The 25,000-nt window shown below is 40.1% G+C and overlaps 3 protein-coding genes across 8 annotated transcripts in view; 1 reads left to right on the top strand and 2 right to left on the bottom strand.

The window, feature by feature from the left end:
• The window catches only part of Raf (serine/threonine kinase raf oncogene), a 22,341-nt gene extending 21,313 nt beyond the window's left edge, over window positions 1–1,028 (bottom strand). For all 5 annotated transcript variants that reach the window (XM_043028786.2, XM_043028787.2, XM_043028788.2 and 2 more), the window contains exon 1: window positions 876–1,028. In XM_043028786.2, the coding sequence (XP_042884720.1) occupies window positions 876–983 (108 nt within the window). In that variant the 5' untranslated portion in view covers window positions 984–1,028. The remainder of the gene's footprint in view (window positions 1–875) is intronic.
• A 5,254-nt stretch (window positions 1,029–6,282) lies between these two features.
• Window positions 6,283–13,795, top strand: LOC122261268 ((Lyso)-N-acylphosphatidylethanolamine lipase). Its single transcript, XM_086532106.1, has 8 exons — window positions 6,283–9,784; window positions 10,661–10,737; window positions 10,864–11,073; window positions 11,186–11,360; window positions 11,771–11,895; window positions 12,430–12,547; window positions 12,921–13,107; window positions 13,299–13,795. The coding sequence occupies exons 1-8, from the start codon at window positions 9,753–9,755 to the stop codon at window positions 13,545–13,547; spliced, it is 1,173 nt and encodes a 390-aa protein (XP_086388232.1). The 5' UTR covers window positions 6,283–9,752; the 3' UTR covers window positions 13,548–13,795.
• A 1,029-nt stretch (window positions 13,796–14,824) lies between these two features.
• Window positions 14,825–25,000, bottom strand: part of LOC122261264 ((Lyso)-N-acylphosphatidylethanolamine lipase-like) — a 12,679-nt gene continuing 2,503 nt past the window's right edge. Inside the window, exons 1-8 of one of the 2 annotated variants that reach the window (XM_086532105.1) lie at window positions 23,086–23,462; window positions 22,429–22,520; window positions 22,087–22,296; window positions 21,800–21,974; window positions 20,522–20,676; window positions 20,135–20,252; window positions 19,530–19,716; window positions 18,927–19,337 (exon numbers count right to left, since the gene is read on the bottom strand). In XM_086532105.1, coding sequence (XP_086388231.1) covers window positions 19,071–19,337; window positions 19,530–19,716; window positions 20,135–20,252; window positions 20,522–20,676; window positions 21,800–21,974; window positions 22,087–22,296; window positions 22,429–22,520; window positions 23,086–23,306 — 1,425 coding nt within the window. In that variant the 5' untranslated portion in view covers window positions 23,307–23,462 and the 3' untranslated portion in view covers window positions 18,927–19,070. Of the gene's footprint in view, window positions 19,338–19,529; window positions 19,717–20,134; window positions 20,253–20,521; window positions 20,677–21,799; window positions 21,975–22,086; window positions 22,297–22,428; window positions 22,521–23,085; window positions 23,463–25,000 lie in introns of those variants that run through there. The other variant, XM_086532104.1, reaches the window with a different exon arrangement.

The following is a 25,000-nucleotide window of genomic DNA, read 5'->3' as shown; positions in this document are numbered from 1 at the left end:
ATACAGTCATGTGGCAGCTTTATGTTGTATGGAACGGTGTCATCCGCGTTTATAACCAATGCTGCCTTGACAGCAAATCATGCCTCCGCTATCAATGGGTTAAAGAAATCCAATCAGTGCGGCTGCTTAGAGGGTTACTCGCAATCTCAGTTTGCCTCTGCGACAACGCAAGATTCACCTGAATATTCAGACATTTTAAGTGAGCGACTGAGATATCCGCTGGACACTGTAATGTTCTCAGTCTGGAGAACATGCATACCCAACTTATTACTACACTGATAATAAACCTTCCATCTTGCTTCACATGAAGACCAAACAAACTGCAAGAGAATAACAAGCAATCCCGGCTAGACATCCTCCCATAGACAATCCCTGGAGAGATTCCCTCCCCGGGACTCCCTCTGCTGGGCGCTGCCTTGGCCACCTCGCTCCTCAACCACCGACTAAGACTCATCCCGCCCCAATCCCGACCCGCAGTCAATCCCAAATCCCGCAAATCCCGCGCCTTCCGAAAGGGAACCTCCGAGACCCGTCGCCTCCCGAGGGCTCGAGCTGCTCCTCCGAGGCGAGTCCTAACCCGAAGGATGTCAGAGTCTGGCTGGCGACTGCTGCTCGCTGCCCACGGCCCCCTCCCGAGGCCCTGCTCCTCCCCCTGCTGAGATGCCCCTTCCTGGTGCCCCTGGGACTCGCGCGGCGCCAGGGCCCCGCGGCGGCCGGCAGAGCGAGGTCTCCCGACGCCTCCTTCGAGAAATACGAAGCGACCATACCTGAATGTCAACAAAGCTTGGCTGGCCGCGACCAAAACAACCTCGATTTCCACGCCATGGCCGCTCCCACTGCCTTTTATCTTACACACACTTGGCGACTGCACTTGCCTCTTCCTCCAGGGCCGCTCTGTCTTTAATTTCGTCATGATTATCCGGGATCTGGACAGGTGAGGGAGAACTGCTTTCCCGTTCCCTTGCGTCCCCAACACCCGCCATCTTGCACCTGCTTATTTTATCATCCGCCAAAATTAGTGCGCATACTCCCCTCCCCCGGCGTGTCCTCTGGGGCGCTTTTGGGCCCGGAAATCTCCGCTCTCGCTTATAACAGGTCTATCAGATGCCGTGGAGGTGATGAGCTCGCCGCAAACCGAAAAGGAGAGGCGGAAACGCGAAAATAAGATCGCGCGAATGTCGGGCCGAGCGTATAGACGCGAGAACCCGGCCGTCGAGCTGGATCCTCCTGACAAAGGATTCCGGCGGCGTTTAAAGCGGCTTCGATCCCCCTGCTCGCCGCGGGCTGAGCTGTCAGACCGAGCTGGAAATGGCCAGGCGAGAGGACGTCACTCGAGACATTCCTTTCGAGGGGGACGCACGCTCGCTCGCCCGCCACGCCAGGGCTCGAAGGCGCCCAGGCGTGGCGGCCCCGAATTCCCACACCAAAGGGAACGAAGAACAAATGGAATCATCTGAAATGCATAAAGGCGATGGTGGACTTGATGCCGACTTTTCACATTAGAGGAAAAGATATTCATATCTCTTTGCCTTCAGCAACAGTGCTCTCATGTCACGCTAATATTAGTGATCTTCATAGGCATAAAAAAATATAGTAACGAGATGTTAATATCACTATTATCATATCATCCTCACTGCTGTTGTCTATCATTATCATCATTATGATAATCATTGTTATTATCGTGACAGTGATGATTGTAAGATTATTATCGTTACGTTTATTATCATCATTATCATCATTATTATCATCATCATTTTCATCATTACTTTCATTACCATTATCATCATATCAGCAAGTGCATTACTATTATCATTATCATGTTTATTATCATGATCATTCTCAATATTATTCCGAGTACTATCATCATTATTATTGATATGGTTATTATCATTTTTACTCATTATCCTTTTTATGTCTCACTATTATAGTTGCCATTGTCATTATCATCATCATTGTTATTTCATTATTATTGCTATTTTAATCATTACTATCATTATCATAATTAATAAGTGTGATGATCACAGAATGATGATCGGAAGGATATTAATGACAATAATAACGATAATGGTATTGCAAATACTACCATTGTGACGGTTGTGATAATGATAAAAATCCTTATTGATGTTAATAATGATTAAAATAATATTACAATTATCCTTACGGCCATCTTAAAATTGTTGTGATTGTTATCTCTATTATTATCATCATTATTATCATCATTACTACCTTTATTTTCATTGCAATGTTTATTGCTATAATCATTTTCAATATTGATATCACAAAAGCCGGCTTCTCCATTATCATTATCAATATCATCACAATTCTATTCCTGTTTTCATCATCATTATCATAACAGTCATCATCTTCATTATTGTGACTTAGTTTATCTGTCATTCTTATCATTATCATTGTTATTATCATCGTTGTTGTGTTTGTTATCGTTATCGTCACCACTATCATTATAATTACTCTTTTTGGTAGCATAACTATCATCATCATTATCATTGTTATATTGTTATTAGTATGACAATATGTTGCGGTTGTCGAGCCTGTTATTATTATATTTTATTATCACTATCACTTTTAAGTATCTTCATTGTTGTTGTTCTTATTATAACCATTCTATTACCTTTGCCTATAATTATCATTATTACAATCATCGGTATCATTATCAATAGTGTTATGGTGATTAGAATGAGTGTGGTTGTTATCATTATTATTATCTTCATTATTACTTTTATTTTTACTACTATTGTTTTTGTTGTTAGTGGTAGTGACGCTGGAATCATAATCATTGTATTTGTTCTATTATCATCATTATCACACAGTATTTTATTTTGTTTTGTTATTAGCATGATCATTACTTTGTTATCAGGATTATCATCATTATCACCCTTCCTATCATTATTATTGTTATTATTGTTACTATTATCATTACAAGTGTAGCCATTGCACCATAGCTGCTGTTATCACCATTGCCAATATTGCTGTCCTTATTTTGGCGATGCTGTTGTTGTTGTCATCATCGCTGTCATTATAATTCTCATTATTATCTTCACAATCGCACGTCTAGGTAGTCTTGGTTATGGTGATGGTGGTGAGTGATGGTGGTGATGACTTTGGTAACACTGATGATAGTATTAGTAGTGGTTATGGTGATAGTGGTGGTAGTTATGGTGAATGGTGATGGTAGAGACGGTGGTTATGGTAATGATTGTGACAGTGGTGGTGATAAAGATAGTGATTTATGCTAAATATGATTATGTCAATGACTATAGTGGTGGTGATAAATATGATGATGATGATGGTGACTGATGATGATTTGTGTATGGTGAGCCTCATCTTCTGACACGACACAGTGTCTTGTTGTGCGTCTTTAAAGGTGAAAGTCTAGGCTATTATGACCTTTTCTCACCTCTATGTTCGTTTTCGGAGTCATTTGGTTATTTTTTTGTTTTTCTTCCGGAAGCTCATTTATCTAGACACTTTACATGTTTTTATGTACTGTTTTTCATTATCATTTTCTCTGCGTTTTAATTTACTTTGTTTCATTATCCTTTTATCTGCGTTTATCTTCATTTATCTAGACGTGTTACATGTTTTTATTTATTTTTTTCATTATCATTATTTTATTTTATTCATTTTTATTATCATTATGATTTATTCCAATGACCAAAGTGCGTTGTTTGTGAGAGGAAAATAGAGTTCGTGGGAGGATTTTTTGTTCAGTGGATTGATGGATAGAAAATTGAAGAGGACCTGGCACGGATCTCTCTCTCTCTCTCTCTCTCTCTCTCTCTCGCTCTTTATCTCTCCCTCTCTTTTTCGCTCTCTCTCTCCCTCTCCCTCTCTTTCGCTCTATCTTTCTCTCCCTCTCTTTTTCGCTCTCTCTCTCCCTCTCCCTCTCTCTTTCGCTCTATCTTTCGCTCTCTCTCTCTCTCTCTCTCTCTCTCTCTCTCTCTCTCTCTCTCGTTCTCTCTCTCTCTAGTTGAAGACAATAGGTGATCGGATTATCATAGTAATGATAAAAATGATGCTCACAATGACAATGGTAAGGACATTGACACTTGCAATAGTTATGTCAAAAAAGATGAATAGTTTCCTTCGTGATGTTGACAATAATAATGATAATAAAGATGATTGCAGTGATAACGATAATAATGACAATAATTATATCAAAATATGAGTAATTATCAAGGATGATATTAGCTCAGTGAATGATAGTGATAATTACGTATCGTCATCAGTATTATATATATATATATATATATATATATATATATATATATATATACACATAATTATTATCCTTATCGTTAATTTCATCCATTTTTCTCTTCTTTCTATTACTGTAGTGGACATTTTCACCAGCATTGTTATCCTTATCCTGCGCTCGGCATTGTTGCTTCTGCCGTTATAAATGTCATGCTTAATGGTCCTTACCATTGGCATCACCAGACAGAGCAATGGCAATGGTCAAACAAAAGAGGTCATCAGTAATACCATTCCCTCTCTCTTTCGCTCTCTCTCTTTCTCTTTCTTTTCCTTCTCCCTCTCATCTTCTTCCTCCTTTTTCCCCATCCCCCTTCTCTATCTATCCCTCTTCCCTCTTCCGCCTCTTCCTCCCCTTTCCCCCTCCCCTCTCTCTCATTCATTCTCTCTCTCTCTTTCTTTCTCTCTCCCTCTCTCTATCTCTATCTCTCTCTTTCTCTCTCCCTCTCTCTATCTCTTTCTCTCACTCATTCTCTCCTCTCTCGCTCTCTCTCTCTCTCTCTCTCTCTCTCACTCCCTATCTCTCCTCTCTCTCTCCCTCTCCCTCCCTCTATCACTCTCTCTCTCTTTCTCTCGATCTTTCTCTCTCTCTCTCATTCACTCTCTCTCACTCCCTATCTCTATCTCTCTCTCTCTCTCTCTCTCTCTCTCTCTCTCTCTCTCTCTCTCTCTCTCTCTCTCTCTCTCTCTCTCTCTATCTCTCTATCTCACACACACATTCTCTTTCTCTCTCTCTTTCTCTCTCTCTCTCTCTCTATCTCTCTATCTCACACACACATTCTCTTTCTCTCTCTCTTTCTCTCACTCATTCTCTCTTTCTTCTCTCTCTCTCTCTCTCTCTCACACACACACACACACACACTCTCTCTCTTTCTCTCTCTCTCTCTCTCTCTCTCTCTCTCTCTCTCTCTCTCTCTCTCTCTCTCTCTCTCTCTCTCTCTCTCTCCTCTCTCTCTCTCTCTCTCTCTCTTCTCTCTCATTCATTCTCTCTCCTCTCTCTTCTCTCTCTCTCCTCTACTCTCTCCTCTCTCTCTATCTATCTTCTCTCTCTCTCTCTCTCCTCTCACTCCTCTCTCTCTCTCCTCTCTCTCCTCTCTCTCTCTCTCTCTCCTCTCTCTCTCTCTCTCTCTCCTCTTTCTTCTCTCCCTCTCTCTCTCTCTCTCCTCTCCTCTCTCTCCCTCTCTCTCTCCCTCTCCTCTCTCCCTCTCTCTCTCTCTCTCTCCCTCTCCCCCTCTCTCTCTCCCCCTCCCTCTCTCTCTCTCTCTCTCTCTCCCCCCCTCTCTCTCTCTCTCTCCCCTCCCTCCCTCCCTCTCCCCCTCTCCCCTCTATCCCTCTCTCTCTCTCTCCCTCCCTCTCTCTCTCTCTCACGATAACCAGCTGTATTCACGAGTGCAGCAACTCCGACGGAAGCGGCTAATCAGCGCCAGCGAAACCGCGGCGCCACGACCGGTCCGGGCGCTGAGGTTATTATCGATTGCGACCGCGCGAAGGAGCCAAAGGTCGGATGTCAGACTTTTCTGTAAGATGCGACGCGTTCTGTTTTTCTTTTTTTTCTTTTTTTTTATTATGATTCGTGGGTTTTTTTAGTTTTTGTTTTGTTGTTGTTGTGGTTGTATTGCTGATATTGTAGGGTTATTAGTTTTTGGAGGTGTAGTGGTGGTGGTAGTATCGTTGTTGTTGGTATGATTTTTGTGTTGTGATTTATCGTTGTTGTTATTACTACCGTTATCACTACTATTGCTACTATTTGATACTAGTGAAACCATTATTAATGTTATCAGCTGGTTCGATTCCTTCTGTCGCCGTTTTCGTTTTTGTCTCTGGTCTTTTGAGTCGTCGGTGGTTTTTGTATTCTCTTCGTAAATTGATTGTTAAGTTGGTTTGTCGGGTTATTTTGTGGATTGAAGGCTGACTCGGTTTTCTTATTTTTCCCGCATTCTTTGTCATCTAAAATAAACAACGGGAACAGATTCATTGAGTAAAAGCGTCCCCAAAGAATAGACCGTTTTTTTTTTTTTTTTTTTTTTTTTTTTTTTTTTTTCTTTCTTTTTTTTTTTAATAATAATAATCTAAGAAATCGGAGGGTGATAAAGCTACGGTAAAGCGGCAGCACTTCCCACGGCATCTCTCTTTGTAATGTCGCAGGTTTAAACGTAACTTATTGCTCTTCTTCAACACATCCAAATGACCCAGGAACTCCCTGTGTTTGTGTAGCTTGGCAGTGAACCGAATTATTTCTGTGGAGAGGTTCTCTGGGGGGAAAAAAATCCCATTATCTTGATTATCCTCTTCTCTTACTTCCCTGGTTCTGTACCAACCCTCCATTGATGCATTCGTTCACAGTATAATCAATAATGAAACCTATTTCCTCGACCACTCGGTTTTATTCAAGATGTGAATCTAGTGAAGTTTACGTTTCATAAATACCTTCGTCACGTTTTCTATTATGCTATGAGGGGTAACTTCAGTAAATTACACTTACTAAAAAAATCGTAGTATATTAATTACTATTTACTATTAAACAACTATCTTGTATCAATATACAGAGAAAATAGAGGACTTTGTTATAGCTGTACAAAACAAGTGATACATATTACATGTTATACATATTCATAGTAATTCTCACTGCAGAAGTACACCTTAATTCCTATTTCACAGGTGGGTTTTGGACATTATCTTAAAAAGTTACTAATATCTCCATCATCTCTCTCTTTCTCTTTCTCACACGCACACACCCTTTATACACATACATACACACGTATCTCTCTCTCTCTCTCTCTCTCTCTCTCTCTCTCTCTCTCTATATATATATATATATATATATATATATATATATATATATATATATATATATATATATGTGTGTGTGTGTGTGTGTGTGTCTGTGTCTGTATGTGTATGTGTGTGTGTGTGTGTGCATTTCTCTCTCTGACTCTGATTATTGCATATGTAGTCTATTATTCTCACCAGCAGTTGTATCGTTGTGAACATATGATGAAAATGACCAATTGGTACTTGGTGTTATCTGAAAGAGTCTGGATGTTCCAAATAAAAGTAATTGTGTATTGGCCTGAACACCATCGTTACGTTATATATATATATATTACTATGAATCACTGAATGAAGCAGAATTTTATAGCATTACTTGCAATCTCAATCCTGCTGCGGCATCAAAACTATAAATAGTTAGTTTTATCCGATTCGGCTCAGAAAGCCAAATATATGACCCCAAGTGTCCGCATTTAGGTACAATAAGAGGGCATTCGAACGGGAAGTCCTATATAAACTACAAAGGTTCCCATTTTCTGCTTCCGCCTTCACTCCTCAGGGGAGACTGCATTCGGGGAAATACGAGGCATAGGGTCAGTTGGGAGGGATATAGACAGGCGCTAAGCAGGCTACTACTGCTAAGAGTCAGCAGAGACGTGTCCCTGAAGTAGCCTAGAGTGGTATGTGTCCCAACTAGAATTTATCGGCATTATGAATGTTATTACTAAATGCTGTTTGTATTTTTGTGAACGTGATCATTATTGTTACTACCTATTGTTATATGATCATTACGTATCACTGATATTATCATAAGCATTATCGTTGTTGTTGTTAGTAGTAGTAATCATCCTTTTTAATGTCATTATGGTATTGTTAGTGTTTTTTTTTACCATTTAACCATCTAATTATTACTATTATTATTGCCTTTATTATTATTAACATCATTATTACAACTGTTATCATTATCATTAATATAATTTCCATCATCAGCATCGTTAGAAAACAAAAGCAAGCACAGCAACCCATGTGCATCGATGCAACAAAACAGCCACAGAAAAACGCATTTAAAGTCTCAACGTCTCAGAGTCCTTGTGACCAACTCTGTCAAAATGAAACCATTTCGGTTTTGTTCGTCTGATACGAACTCGTAAATTTCTGCTATGGATAAAGGAAAAACAAAAGCTGGGTATTATTCACTCTGTCCGAAATCAACAGAAAAAGAGATATTTGTTATATTCAAAATTCAGTGAAAATCATTCTTTAAAAAGTGTTTCTTTTTATCTGAAGATTCCACTCATCGAGACAGAATGTATATTCAGACCTCATAAACTGCCTTGTCTTCTCACGTTTATTAACAAGATATGATTATTACAAGTATCATGACCTGGCGATTGCTCCTCAGCTTGCATCATGTTATTTTCGTTCCACTTTTGAACTTTTGAAAACAATAAACATTGCTTGGGGCGTTTACAAGCATCCTAGCACTATAGTCTATGGCTTCCAGGTGCTCCCAAACTTCTGGCATATTTTCAGATAATTATATGATAGGGAGCGAGATACTGCTGAAGTTCTGTATAATAAAACTCATGTATGAGCGTGTTCGCAAATTACTTGTACAAATTACCTGATCCCAAATCTATATAAGCGTCAGAACTGGAGAATCATCTATCTGAAATATATAAAGTCGATCCAAGATCACTGTTGAAAGTGCATCACGTGATAAGTATTTAGTTTTGTTATAGATAGTTTTATTATATTATAGATAGTTTTATTATATTATGTTATAGTTTAGTTATATTATAGTTTTAGTTTTATTATATTATATAGTTTTATTTTATTATTTATCATTTATTATACTAGTCTCCTCGTTGAAGTGCCTCGCGCCATAAAAGTTTTCCTTTCACTGACTGGAAAAGGCGTGAATATGTAAGTCTACGGAGCAGCCCTGCCGGCCTCATGAGTTTAAATCAACAGAATTTAATCAATAAAATCTCAGTCGATGCCGACCTCTTCCCCGTGGCTTATTGCATGGAGTGGGCTTAAGCCGGGAACCAAGGAACTCTATGGTAAGCCCCCAATGATTCTGCTGAGTCATGGTGTCGAGTAGGAGCAGGCAGGATCAGCAGGAATCATGGAGGCGGAGAGCAGGTTGCAAATCCTAGGTCTCAGGAGGAGCTTCTTATGCTGTGGGAAATTCTGTTTTTTTTATTTCCATCGTCATCGCCATTATCAGAATCATTGTTTTTGTTTCTATTTATCATCATTAGTGGTATTGTTATCATTATTATTATAAGTTTTATCATAATTATCATATCGTAACATCGTTATTTTATTATTACAATTATCATCATCATTATTATATTACTATTATAATTATCACCACTGTCATTAGTAATAGTAGCATTATTATTATTATTATTATTGCCGTCGCTCTTATGTCATGACGCAGCAGTTTTTAGCCAGGAAGCGCGGACGGACAACCGGACAATAATAGACCTAAATAATATTATTAAATAATTTGATTCATAAGCTTTTTTTTAGGCCTACCCTCCATCGCCGCCAAGAAATGAACACAAAGACTTCGCGAATCAGCTCGAACTTGGAAACTCTGCTGACGTAAACTACCTTGAGATCTGCTGAGTCATGGTGATGAGCAGGAAGCAGGCGGGATCCAGGCGAGTGCAAGGAGCAGGAGAGGATCAGTAGGAATCATGGAGGCGGGAGAGCAGGTTGAAAATCCCAGGTGAGAGAAGAGGAGCTTTCGCCGCCACGGGGGGTGGGGGGAGGGGGGGAGGCGTACAGTCTAGGCAGTAGCGGTTTTTGTTTTTGGTTTTGTGTTTGTATTTGTCGAGTGTTGTTGTAATTGTTGTTGTAATTGCTGTTCTTGCGACTTGTTTTTTTTAGTGTTGTTCATTGTCATTGTCATTATCATTATGATTATGATTATAATTATCACCGTCATCATTATCATCATCATCATCATCATCGTTGTTACCATCATCACTGTTCTCAGTTATCATTATCATTGCTATATTTCCTATTGTAGTATTGTTATTGATAGTGCGCCTTACTATAATGATTGTCCATGTTATTCTCAATATCATCACTCGCAGACTCTCTCTGAGTGACTCACGCGATCGCCACCGCGTGATGTTTGGCAAAGTTTTGTTCGGACGGACCTCTTTCTTGGCAATGGATTTAAGAGGTTTAAGAGGTTCATCTCGACAGAGCTTTGCTTATGCCGTGGAGGGTCGTTGGCCTTCGCCGGGGCTCCGAAGGTGCTTAGGCCAAAGCGAGCGCTGGAGGCACCGCCAATAGCTGGTTTTCGCCACGGCTATCTCTTCTGAGAATCACATTAATAGGGTTGAGAATCATTTCGGTTTCGTTAAATGTCAGCGTCGGTACTGTCGTTTTAATTGTTTATGCGCGCGCGCGCACGCACACACACACACACACACACACACACACACACACACACACACACACACACACACACACACACACACACACACACACACACACATACAAATACACTTGTAGATACATAGATAGATATAGACAGACGTGTATAGAACTTGGAGTCTAACAACTGCTTTCTTTTCACCTCGAACAATGACAGTTGGTTTGGGAGTTGGCTGCGATGGTGTCCCACGTCCCTAAGTCTTCTACGCGAAGCAGAGAAGACATTACTGTCAAGTAAGTTCTCCCTAAGTTTTTGGAAGTAGGAAGGTGACTTTTTATTCTAAATGATGACTTATTGTTTGATTATGTATAAGTAATCGTCATAGATGAGAGCACTATTTTGCCCCTTTAATGTTCCAGATCTAAAGAGCTTGTACAGAGGCCGCTATGTGAACGTGGGCTGCACAGTGGGCACAGAAGACTCGCACATTTGGACCCTGAGCTTTAACGAAGAGTCAGCCAAAGTCCCTCTGGTTCTCCTGCATGGCTTTGGCTCTGGGGTGGGCTTGTGGTGCCTCAATTACGATGCTTTCGCTCTCAAGAGACCTGTTTACGCCATTGATATTGTTGGTAGGTGGAAGTGTGATCATGAGATGTGGTCTTGGGTGCTGTACAGGGCGGGGAAAGTTTGCCCGATGTTAACTCCAAAGTGTAACCCATTTCTGCTTGTTTTTTGCGCTAGGCTTTGGCCGCAGTTCCCGTCCACAGTTTACGCGAGACCCCCTGGAAGCCGAGAGGGAGTTCATCACGACCATCGAAGCATGGAGGGAGAAGATGAACCTGGAAAAGTTCATTCTGTTGGGTCACTCTTTTGGCGGGTTTTTGGCTGCCTCCTACTCCATCAAGCATCCGGAAAGGTAAGGAATGTACAGATGAAGGACCTCTGTCTCTCTCCTTCTTCCTTACACCTTCCGGCTGAGTGGATCTCTTGGCCTGAGCGGATCCGTTTACTTACTGTTATCATTTACAATTGGTTTCAATGTATATACTTCATTAAAATTGCAAGGTCTGGTTTCACCATAGAAAGGCATTTAAATGCAGAAAAAATGAAAATGTATTTGTGTGTGTGTGTGAGAGAGAGAGAAGGAGAGAGAGAGAGAGAGGGAGAGAGAGAGAGAGAGAGAGAGAGAGAGAGAGAGAGAAATTAGTGCGCCCCTAAAAGCATTTGAGTGTATACATCAGCCATTACTCACAGTCATGCACTTGTGTACGCATGTTGGCATTAGTGTGTGTGATTATCTCAGTCAGTATGCTCCTCCTTCGCCAGGGTTTCCCACCTCGTCCTGGCTGACCCCTGGGGGCTGCCCGAGCGACCCCTGTGGATGCGAGCCGTCGGGGTTCTGCGGCAGCCCTTCAACCCGCTCGCCATCGTCAGAACAGCTGGTCCGTGGGGTGAGTGCTCTCGACGCCCACGGAAGGGGGAGGGGCATGCAACACCGGAGTGCATTTTAGGGCATTTTACATTTATGTCAAATTAGGTTAGAGCTGTTATTTGCAAGAATATCCATGGAAAACTGTGTATATATATTTATCTGTTTTGTTAAAATCTGCATCGTTCACACAAAGAAAGCTTGAAAACTCCTTTACTGAAATCTAGACATAAAAAAACGATATAGTCATGTATGCAGTACAGTTCTTTCTCTATAAATTTTTTTAGCGATTTTTCATTCCAGAAATATCAAGCTTCACCTCTTGATATTGTGCCACGCATCGAAACGCCAACCAAAGAAAGTGAAAAGAAAAACATATATATTTTCCAAACTCATTTCCTTAATAAAAACACTGCTTACGCCTGATGAGGAACTTTCTTTCAAAAGTTCGAAACGTCGCGAGTTTTTCCTTTCAATTTGTGGCAGTGTTTTATTAATTCCGTTATGTGCACGTTACTGTTTTTTTTTGTAATTCATTTCCTTAATTAACTTCCAGGTCCCAAGTTGGTCCAGAAAGCGAGGCCGGACCTCATCCGCAAGTTCTCAGGCGCGGTGAAGGACTCTGAGGAAGTGATTCCCAATTACCTCTACCACTGCAATGCTCAGAATCCTTCGTAAGTCCGAGCTGAAAAGGGGAAGGGTGGGGGTGGTGGTGGTGGTGGGGTGGGGGGGGGGCTGGCAAGCGGAACGTATTTGAATCATTTTGGTCTGTTTACATTGTGAAAGATGAATGAATATGTATTATTTTCCACGATATATTCAGTAAGATATTTTTTTTTTCACTCTCTTTATTATCGTTATTGTTATCGATGGCGTAGCTTGAAAGAATATGTGTTAGATGTGGAGTGCAGGAAGGCAGGCTGAGCTAGAGTTTGATTTCCCAGGTCCCTCTACACTGAGAAAATAAAAATGAGACAATGGCTAAAGCCGTTGATTCAGCAATTTCCACGAGGAACAATTGACTGATACTTTTTTCTGTCCCTCCAGCGGTGAGTCGGCTTTCCACGCCCTCATGGCTGGCTTTGGGTGGGCCAAGTATCCAATGATTCACCGAATGGACTCACTCAGGAAGGAAGTCCCTATCACCCTGATCTACGGCTCCAGGTCCTGGGTGGACCGGGATCCCGGCTTCCAGATCAAGTACACGAGGCAGGACTCTTACGTTGATGTGGTGGTGAGTCCTGTGTGGTTGTGAGGCATGAGAGAGGCTTCACTGTGAGGAATATATGTGATGTATATTTGAGGCTTTATTTGCCTCTTTTTTTGTTGAAGGATTGTTTTTACTTGTGTGCATGTGACTATGCATCCCTTTGTGTTTGCTGTCATGTGAGCTTTCCTCCTCACCACTTTTTCCATCGTTGGCAGGTCATCAAAGGTGCAGGTCACCACGTGTACGCAGACAGAGCAGAGGTGTTTAATGAGTTGGTGAATTACATCGGAGACAATGTGGACAACGGCACACTGCCCAAGAAGAGGAGCGCAAACCCAGACTTAGTCCAGGAGGAAGAGGCTAGAAATGCCGGGGTCTCCTCCACCAACAGTAATAATATGCAAGACACGAAAGCAGCGGTGGAGGACTTTGGTTATTTGGAGGAGAGAAGTGAGAACGCGTGATAAAGGGAGTGCGTAGGATAATCGCGCTTATCGTCTATACTGAAAGGGAGTGACAGGCGCCTCGGCCTTACACTCTGCTCGGGAAATGTGCCCAAAATTCTTGTGAAGATTCGATTGAACATGAGAACTGATCTTGTCTTATAATACTCATTCTCATGCAAACTGTTTACAACATTTTGTTACAATGATCTCTTATTTACGCATATTTTATACTTGTTAAACTTGTATCATAAATAAAAATATCGAAATTACTTACAATTCTTTTGAAAACTTATGGCTCTGTCGGATAGAGAGAGGCGTGACTCACATGGAAGTTCCCGCCTTTTCTCGAGAATCCATCAGCATTGAAAGGTGAAATGACAGAACTTGAGAAATCACAAGACAAACAAAAACACTTCAGATTACGGTTAATCAGCAACGTTATATAAAATCCGGAGCAGGTCGAGCTCTTCTTACAATGAAATATCAATGATTCTCTCTCTCTCTCTCTCTCTCTCTCCCTCTCCCTCTCCCTCTCCCTCTCCCTCTCCCTCTCCCTCTCCCTCTCCCTCTCCCTCTCCCTCTCCCTCTCCCTCTCCCTCTCCCTCTCCCTCTCCCTCTCCCTCTCCCTCTCCCTCTCCCTCTCCCTCTCCCTCTCCCTCTCCCTCTCCCTCTCTCTCTCTCTCTCTCTCTCTCTCTCTTGTCCGGAACTGTAGCTTAGAAGAAGAAGAAAGAAAGAAAGAAAAAAAGGTACAGTTATGCAAGTATTTTTTTCTTTTTTTTTACTAAGCTACAGTTCCGGACAATAACCCTAATTTTTTTTACAAATGGCTAATACATATGTTACAGGAGAGGAGATGCTATATTTTTTATATTTGACAAGGATGTCTAGTGACCTCTTATTAGTATTTCAAGCTTTATATGATAAACTCTTTAGGTGACCATTTTCCCAGGACTTTGACGAATAAAAAAAGATGGAATTTAGCATTGTCTATCCGTTCTCGTTCATGCTGGCCATTTTTACAGAACAGCAATTGTCCTGTGCATTCAAGTAACAAAGAATATCACTTAAATCCTCTTTTTTTAATGAAAATCCACACAGTATTTCTCATCATTCTATATAACACAGGAAATTTAAAATGTAATATACAACAAGAAAAAACTTATTAGCAGTAATTTAAAATGATACCATCAACTTTTTCCTACTCACCCAAATTCAGAAATTAATTACACGACTTTCTCTCTTATCCAACGCAAAACAATTAAGTCAGCAAAGCAAAGGTCAGTAAAACAACAAATATACTTCTGATCTCTATTGACAATAGAAAACCTCCATACAAAACTTACAAGATACTGATTAACCAGACACTCTGACTATTACAGACATAATGCATCAAATGGTTTGGTCCTAGAACTTCAGAAGAATCACATTATATCAATTTCTCCTCCTATAAAGAGCAAATAAACCACTTTATAATCTAATCAACTTGGTTTATAAAACCAAGTTAGTTCAATTAAGCTGACACTATGCTGGCTTTTACGGCAAAATTTATAAATGGATTTCTTGGAGGGAGTTGGTTCATCGGAGAAATATACTCATTTCTCTATTCTACCTCAGCTTCAAGTCAATCTGATACCATTACTGAAGAAAAACAAACTTTTCCCAAGGATGCAGAAACTGAATGATTGTAAACATATTGTGAGAAAACTCTTCTTGAATGATAGCCATAACCTTCATTTGGGACGATGTATTTTGCCTCTCTTGTTCTGCACGACAGCAGACAATGAATAAGTCACACAAGTTGTTAATCTTTGTTAAATCATACCTGACTCTTTCCTTGAAAAAATCTTTATTCTTGGAAAACATATCAAATACTGGAAAAAAAAAAGTCCTTATACAACCAATATAAATCTAATAATAGCATGTTTTTCAGTGAATGTGATCTGATCACTGATTGGGTCGATTTCACAACAGCGGCACAAGGAGGAAAGGGCAGCTGACGTGTGTATCCTGGGAACTAGATTTGAACTTATTCCTTCACGGGAATATTGAAAATAGTGTGATGCTAAGATATGGAGGGAGAAGTTTATTCAGTTGCCAGCTTTACTTTGCACTGCAAATGCAGCTCATCTTAACCCATTCATGCCGGGGGCATTCCAGCCTTGCAAGTTGCAATGCCAGGGCTCTCGAACGCATAGGCTTAAGTCAATTAAATGATCGATGCCGTATGCCGGCACCTGGCGAACAGGCCCTTGAATGCGCGTTACCAATGGTGTACCAACCGGCGAGAGAGGGTTAACATCACAGACCTATACAGATTGCATCCTTTCTCGATGGGAAACAGAAAATATCTTCACTTTACTTCTGAACCCCATGATCTGTGATAAAATTTTTATCAAACTGACCATGTAGATATTTTGTTGAATAGATATTTCAACTTTTAATACAAAAGTGATAACATAACAGTTTTGCTAATGAAATTCCTTCTATGTATTTCATTTGTTTCATTTTTAATGAACACACTTTTACCATATGCAAACTAACATCTACTCATGAACCTGTAACTTTTAGAACCATCACACTTACTTATGACCTGACCTGACTCTCAGTCAAACTGCGGTCATTCTAAAAAGGTACATGAAATGCACACTTGCTCTAGCATTTGCAAATCAAATACCTTCCGAAATCTCTTAATGACCCTGCACATAACAAGATAAATCCCAGATACACAATGCCGAGATAACTAGATTCAGTTCCTCAGTATTACGTAATGCATTTATCTGGTAGGGTTAGGCTTAAAGCTGTTCATCTCACTGAGGTTTGACATTAAAAATTCTCAATCTCCTTACTACATTCTTCACAGGTTTACAGCCCAAAAGAAACTTGCTATACTGTGCACTCATCCTCCCAAGCATTTTGTGACTTACAAAAATATAAAATGTCAGAACAGAAATCTGAATGTGAACTGGGTTCCTATGGCGGGGCGGGAATCGTCAGCGTCAGTAGGATCAAGGAGGAAGAAAATCTGACTAGATTACGCTTGCATGATCAGCATTATGAAGAACAGGAAGATGTATTATAAGTTAGATAATGCCTATGAGAAATATTTATCAACAATCCCTCAATTTACCAGAATACTGAGAAAGAAGTGTGTGCTGAAGCTTTTACTGAACTAAAAAAGTAGATTTTTTTCTTATACCTTTTAAAAAGGATCACAGGTTATTCAGAACACCACAATGGCATTTCTACAATCAAGCAATTGCTAATGATGCATTCTAAACTCTCTATGATCAGCAAGTTAAGATCTGAAAAACTGTCGCAACTCCCATAGAGTCGTGTATCACGTTTCTTTCCCCCGAATATTTTCCGAATCTATTGTTGCTTCTCCTCGATCGCATCCTCATCACACAGGTCACGTAACAAGTATTTCTGAATCGCGTATCCTCTCGTAGTTCCCTACGCCTGAAGTCTGCTAAACTGAGGGATTGCTGAGGCTCCTATCTGGCAGTGACTAGTATCCTGTCATGCTTTAACTGGCACTTCCTAGCTAAGCATCAAATCCTTCTGGTCATCCCAACCTTGTGCTTTCACAGAGAACCTGTCTATACGCAGACGATGCAAATGGATACAATCTTGACTGTCTTCACTACTGTCTACACTGAGTATAAATCCACGGAAAAAATCAATATTTTAATGTAAACTACAAATTATCTAAGGAGTTATTAGATATGCTAATAAGGGAGAAGTTACTATCTATATCTTACTAATAGTTACATTTATATTGTCATATAGGCTTTGCATTATTTCAGTTCAGGCTTGCTTCATACAAACAGATTTTCTCTGTGTGGTTTGGAAAGTAACAAAGTTGAATGGAGTTGTGCACACGGAGTCATGTGGTAACTGTTTTTAGTTTCTAAACCACATGGAAAGAATCTATTTATTTGAAGCAGGACTTACATTCACATTCACATTCCTTAGACTTGTACAATTGTCATAAAAAATATGCATTTATATAGCAAATGACATACTTAACTCTCCTTTTAATAGACAAAAAATTAACAATATATATATATATATATATCAAAATCTCAAGAAAACATGATTGTTAATCACACATGTTAAGGTAATCTATACCCATTAAACTGCTGTTTGCGTAAAAAAGTAATCCTGAATCACATTTCTTTTTCTCTGAAATAATCATAGTTTTACTTACTAATGTGCTTTTTTTTCAAGAACTTTTCAGTCTTGATATAACTTGTAATATCCGATAATATCTAATCTTTTACAACTCACTAGAGAAGTTAACAAATGGTATAAACCACTCACCACAACATTCAAGTATTCTAAACAGCAATATACTTAGCATATGCACCACCGTCTTAGGACTCGACTCCTATGATCAAATGGCAAATTCGAAAAGAGTTTTGAACAGTTTTCTAAACAAGTTGAAGTTCAGGCTGGTACCTTTTTGGGATAAATGAAAATACGTGCATGAATTTGTATTCAAATGCACATTGTGCATGTACATTAAAGCACCTATCAACACATGCATGCACAAACAAACAAACATATATATATATATATACATATATATATATATATATATATATATATATATATATATATATATATAGACAGACAGACAGACAGACAGACAGACAGACAGATAGACAGACAGACAGACAGACAGACAGACAGACAGACAGACAGACAGACAGACAGACAGACAGACAGACAGACAGACAGACAGACAGACAGACAGACAGACACACACACACACACACACACACACACACACACACACACACACACACACACACACACACACACACACACACACACACACACACACACACACACACACACACACACACACACACACACACACACACACACACACACACACACACACACACACACACACACACACACACACAATCATAAATGTTTCACAAGAAATATACATATTTTAATACTGATAATAATTTCTAAAAAATGTGATTAACAAGAAGAAAATAAATGGAGAGTACGCCCAATACAAGGGGAAAAAAATACTGAATACACATACCATCCACACACTTTGAGACAGCTGTAATCAATATCATTAAATAAGGAATTTGTAGGAATCCCTTTTATGGACTACTCTCTTATACAAGGCTTACACAAATATGATAATTTCTTAAGATTCCTATTCTTCATGGTGTTAATAACAGCTGTTATTAATACCAAAGTTAAGTGTATCTGTAAAACTTCTTTTCCTGTATAAATAAAACCAAGTTGGAGGTAGAAGGGAAGAGGAGAAAAGTAATGTTATAATCATGGAAAGGAATGGTAAGTAGTATTAGTAAAGATTAAAATAGCCAATGTTAAATCTTTTACAACCACTTAAAATGTGACAACTGTCTCCTAATATAAGACTTGTTTATAAGATCTATTTCAGTACTAGTATTTGCACAATATCTTGATATTGTTAATCAAAACTTTTGAATCTAAAATCTTTTTAGTATAGACAGTCTTTAGAATTAACCTAAGCCTTCCCTTCCTCACACATTATCTTCATTCTCCTGCAAATAATCAGTGTCCTCCGACACAGCTTCTTTTGTGTCTTGCATGTTATCATTGCGCACATTCAGCATGTTGGTCAAGGTGACCCCGGCATTTCTAGCCTCTTCCTCCTGGACTAAGTCTGGGTTTGCGCTCCTCTTCTTGGGCAGTGTGCCGTTGTCCACATTGTCTCCGATGTAATTCACCAACTCATTAAACACCTCTGCTCTGTCTGCGTACACGTGGTGACCTGCACCTTTGATGACCTGCCAACGATGGAAAAAGTGGTGAGGAGGAGAGCTCACATGACAGCAAACACAAAGGGATGCATAGTCACATGCACACAAGTAAAAACAATCCTTCAACAAAAAAAAGAGGCAAATAAAGCCTCAAATATACATCACATATATTCCTCACAGTGAAGCCTCTCTCACGCCTCACAACCACACAGGACTCACCACCACATCGACGTAAGAGTCCTGCCTCGTGTACTTGATCTGGAAGCCGGGATCCCGGTCCACCCAGGACCTGGAGCCGTAGATCAGGGTGATAGGGACTTCCTTCCTGAGTGAGTCCATTCGGTGAATCATTGGATACTTGGCCCACCCAAAGCCAGCCATGAGGGCGTGGAAAGCCGACTCACCGCTGGAGGATATAAAACAAGCGTTGGCAAGTTTTTCCTCATGGAAATTGCTGTGGCTGAATCAACGGCTTTAGCCATAGTCTTACTTCATGTTTTGAGTGCAAAGCTTTTTGGAAGTATAGCTTTTTTGAAGTGAAATAGATGACATAATAGTACAAACTAACTCCTACACACATTTAGAATTTGAATATTAAGATCCTGTTTCCTCAATTGTTAAAACAGCACTTGGTGTATTCCATTTCCAAATTCTTTTGTCATACATTATTTTCTCAGTACAGTAGAACCTGGCTAAATTAAACCATCAGCTCAATATTCCTGCCCTCCATAGCTAGAGCCTATCCGCTTTAGGTTTAAAAGTTAACAACAGTAATAACAACATCAATGATCTCCCCCCACCATCTCTTCTGAGCTGGAACTTACGTAGGATTCTGAGCATTGCAGTGGTAGAGGTAATTAGGAATCACTTCCTCAGAGTCCTTCACCACGCCTGAAAACTTGCGGATGAGGTCCGGCCTCGCTTTCTGAAGTAACTTGGGTCCTGGAATTGATTTTTTTCCTTCTTATTTGAAATTTTTTAATATCTAAAAACAAAACTTAATATCTAAGGACAAAAAATGGTTACATACATTTAATGTCACAGAAACAAGGAACTATACATGACTAGATTAGGATTTTCTGGTAGAGTACAGATATGAAATGTATGAATATACCATATATACACAGTCACTTGTTTTCCCTGAACATTTTAGGATGCATTCTATTTCAGTTTCCTCTACTCCCCCTCAGATGACATTTTAGAACACTCACCCCACGGACCAGCCGTTCTGACAATGAAGAGGGGATTGAAGGGCTGAAGTATGGCACCAATGGCTCGCACCCATAGTGGAATGGTCGAGTTTCTGCCTACGTCCAGTGGTCGCTCCGGGAACCCCCATGGGTCAGCCAGGATGAGGTGGGAAACCCTGACGAAGATGGAACATACAGTGTTAAAAAATATAAATAGCACACACAAAAGCCCATGTGCACACACATGTATCCAAATCCAGACAATTTTAGACAAATATCTTTTTTTTTTCTTTCTTTTAGTTTCAAAATTCCTTTCTAATTTTAAATGTTCTCTCTGGTTTATAACATCCATACACTTAAACCAGGTCTGAATATTAGGCTGAAATGCACATTCTGCAGTGAAGGAGATCTGTCCTTAATAACAGTATGTATATCAGCCAAAGGGTTAACCCATTGCGGACGGGTGATAGATTCGCTTGCCCAGTCTCCAGGATGGGTTTATTATAGAGCAAGGCAGCTTCACACAACATATTTTGACTATCCTCACTCTCTTTCAGTCATTCATTGTAAAACTAGAGCCATTTTTGTGTTTTAATTTTTGTATGTTTTATTGTGTTTAGAGACTTATGTTTGTCATATGACAGGCTCTATCAATGCTGCATTTTCTTCTTTACACTCAGTGTGATAGAATCAACTTTAATTTTTCATATTTGTGTGCTGTCATGAACGAATACGAAACATATAACCATCTTCAATGAAGATAACATGAAGAGGTAAGGAAGAGGAAGGAAACCTGTGCTTATAACTGCCAGTGCCACAGGAAAAGGCATCCCTACCAGCACAGGGGCATTTCATAAACACTGGCCATTGGTTTCAGTCAACTTCCTCTTCTCGTTCTACCTGCACATCCTTTATCTGTGGTACTTTAGAGCAAGAGGTCGGCATCCTTCCATGCACCATTGCTCTATAAAGATAGTGTTAGTTTGAGACTGTGGATGAGTGCCATTCAACGCTCTCTCTCTTGCTGGTGCTAGAAGAAAGTGGTGCCATCTAGGTTTTTTGGATGTTAGGTTTGCTTAATATCACAGTGTTTATAGTAATTATGACTGTGATAGTCATCCTCACTCACTCCTTACTCACAGTACAATAAAATAGCACAGTGATCCAAAATCCCCAAATGTCATGTACGTCATAACACCCATCGTCAGGCCAAAGCTCCCATGACACCTATCCGCAATGGGTTAAGGAAGGAGAGAGACAGAGGTCCTTCATCCGTACAAAACCAGTAGGATTCCTTACCTTTCAGGATGCTTGATGGAGTAGGAGGCAGCCAAAAACCCGCCAAAAGAGTGACCCAACAGAATGAACTTTTCCAGGTTCATCTTCTCCCTCCATGCTTCGATGGTCGTGATGAACTCCCTCTCGGCTTCCAGGGGGTCTCGCGTAAACTGTGGACGGGAACTGCGGCCAAAGCCTAGTGCAAAAAACAAGCAGAAATGGGTTACACGTTGGAGTCAACATCAGGCAAACTTTCCCCGCCCTGTACAACACTCAAGACCACATCTCATGATCACACTTCCACCTACCAACAATATCAATGGCGTAAACAGGTCTCTTGAGAGCGAAAGCATCGTAATTGAGGCACCACAAGCCCACCCCAGAGCCAAAGCCATGCAGGAGAACCAGAGGGACTTTGGCTGACTCTTCGTTAAAGCTCAGGGTCCAAATGTGCGAGTCTTCTGTGCCGACTGTGCAGCCCACGTTCACATAGCGGCCTCTGTACAAGCTCTTTAGATCTGGAACATTAAAGCGGCAAAATAGTGCTCTCATCTATGACGATTACTTATATATACATATAATCAAACAACAAGTCATCATTTAGAATAAAAAGTCACCTTCCTACTTCCAAAAACTTAGGGAGAACTTACTTGACAGTAATGTCTTCTCTGCTTCGCGTAGAAGACTTAGGGACGTGGGACACCATCGCAGCCAACTCCCAAACCAACTGTCATTGTTCGAGGTGAAAAGGAAGCAATTGTTAGACTCCAAGTTCTATACACATCTGTGTGTGTGTGTGTGTGTGTGTGTGTGTGTGTGTGTGTGTGTATGTGTATCAGAAGAAAAATGTGTAAAATAGAAGAAAAAAATCTGTGTAAAATGTCATCTTAACCCACACAGGACGGGTGGTACAGCATGTGTACCGCGCATTCAAAAGCCCAGTTGCCGGGCGGCACAGTATTGTGCCAGCTATTCAATTGATTTAGGCCTAATTAAAGTCCTGAAAATATTCTTTGTGTATGGAAAATATTTTCAAAACACAGCAACCCATTCATGTAAATTTATTAGTATCCTCTAGAAACTCTTGCAAAGAATATTAACACAATTAAATTGGCAGCAAATAATTTTCCCTTATTTTTGTTGTGATTACATATAATTTTCCATTCTCTTTGTTTGTTATTGCTGCTTTCCATCTACGAAGTCATGAGCAGAAAGATAAACCCATGTCTTACTTAAGACCCATCATCCTTAACTGCAAATATGAAATCTTTGCCAACACAGGACCACCAGTAAATGTCAATACTTATCACTCATCAGCAGCCTCTGGGTCATCTGTCAACTGACACACCTGAACCTCCTCTTCTCTACTCTCATAAATGGAAGGCCACAGAGACTCGTTGTATGGCTCTATTTCAGCCATGAGCGACATGGCACTTTTCCACTTTTGGTAACGCTGGTGTGACTCTCCATTAACGACTGATGCGAGAGAAATGCACAATAGTACAAGGAACTTGTCAAAGCTCAACATTGTGAGGATAGAGTAAAATGTCTTCCTCTCTTCGTGAAAAAAGAATCCAAAGAAGCTCCGGGTGCTAAGAATTCTTCGGGCAAAAGCCACAACTGGCACGAACGACTCGAAGGGCAAAATTTCTTGTATGCCTTCTACCAAGACCTTCTGATGATAAGTGTCCTATTCTGTGGTTTCAGACCAGCACTTCAGCTGTGATGGACAACTTTTCTTTAAACAGCAACAATGATAAAACTCCCTTGCCTATCTTGTCTATCATTCCAGGCATAATAAACCTGACCTCTAATCACACATTCTGTTATCTTTTCTTTGAGATAAGAAACGACATAGATAATTAAAGCCTGTTTTGAGCTCAATATCTCTATGTACTTTAACACATCAAACAAATCTTTGTCTCTTTATCTACTGACTCTTCACAGCATGACTCTTACCAGAGATTATATTTATATAAGTCAAAAGAGAAGAGGCAATAAATACATCTTCATAAGAGTGTGAATCGCCACAACCTCTCAATACTCCTTCACATTCCATTCACAATTCACAGTAATGGAGCACACGCGGTAGACTAATTCCATGACGCCTCCTAAAAAGGTCACATTTAGCCTTGGCGAGTGCACATTCCTTCCAATCCGCTTCTTCTCCCCTAATGTCATCCTACTACTACTACGGCTACTGCATTAATATTATCAGTGTTGATCATGATGATGATAATGATACTAATAATTATAACAAAAATAATAATGATCATAATAATAATCATATCTCGTGCTTTCCCCTTGCAGCAAAAGCTCCTCCTCCATCACCTAGGATTTGCAACTTGCTCTCCTGCCTCCATGATTCCTACTGTTCTTACCTCCTCCTTGCACTCACCTGGCTCCCTCCTGATCCTGCTCATCACCATGACTCAGCAGAATCCTTTGGTGGCTACCCTAATCTTCCTAGGTTCACATGCTGAACCACAGATGCTGATTCTCGGGTTCTTGTGCTAGTTCCTTGATCATTGGGCTAAGACGCATGCTTATGACGCTTACCAAAATATGTCAGAATATCAAGTATCTTAAGCATGCCCAGTTGTGAGCATTTCCTATCCTAGAAGCCGCCGCATCAGGCACCTATCTCCTTACACTCTTCACGGGTATGACAAACGAATGCCATGACTCACAAATTTAGGCTTAAAATGATCAATCATTGGATGCATGTAACAGACAATTTTCAGACCTAAAACTATAGGCAGAAAAATTCTGGAAATTTCTGGGCCCTTCTCAGACTCCATGATGTAAACATCTGGAAACTGTTGTGTCATGCTAACAGGTTTGCTCGTTTTCAGAAATAACCAGCAACAAGTCATAATCTCCTCATTCTTCTTGTAGATACAGTTGGGTACAAGGCCAGCAGACCCTAAAGATAGCTTTCCTGTATCTTTCTTAACAACAACTTAAATTGGCTTATTATTGGCAACATTTTATCAGTCTTTGATAGCTATGACTGGAGACAAACAATAAATCAAAAATTAAAAAAAAAGAGAGACACATAAAGAAGATAAAAATGCAACATACACAAAATCAACAATAATGATACTGATATTAACATTAATAGGCATTTTCATTTCTATATACAAAATTTATCATAATGCTAGTCTTAATCTTATATTCGACTGTAATAAAAGTCATAACCACAATTGCAATAATAATGAT

The sequence above is a fragment of the Penaeus japonicus genome, unplaced genomic scaffold, assembly GCF_977035675.1.
Source record: "Penaeus japonicus unplaced genomic scaffold, GWHDUDI00000001_assembly GWHDUDI00000037, whole genome shotgun sequence".
Classification (NCBI taxonomy): Eukaryota; Metazoa; Arthropoda; class Malacostraca; order Decapoda; family Penaeidae; genus Penaeus; species Penaeus japonicus.
This window is presented reverse-complemented; position numbering and strand designations above follow the sequence as displayed.

Coding starts and splice junctions, on each gene's coding strand:
- LOC122261268 (XM_086532106.1), top strand. CDS start 9,753: ATGGAGGCGGGAGAGCAGGTTGAAAATCCCAG. Junction 10,738..10,863: donor AGAGAAGACATTACTGTCAA/GTAAGTTCTCCC, acceptor TTAATGTTCCAG/ATCTAAAGAGCTTGTACAGA. Junction 13,108..13,298: donor ACTCTTACGTTGATGTGGTG/GTGAGTCCTGTG, acceptor CATCGTTGGCAG/GTCATCAAAGGTGCAGGTCA.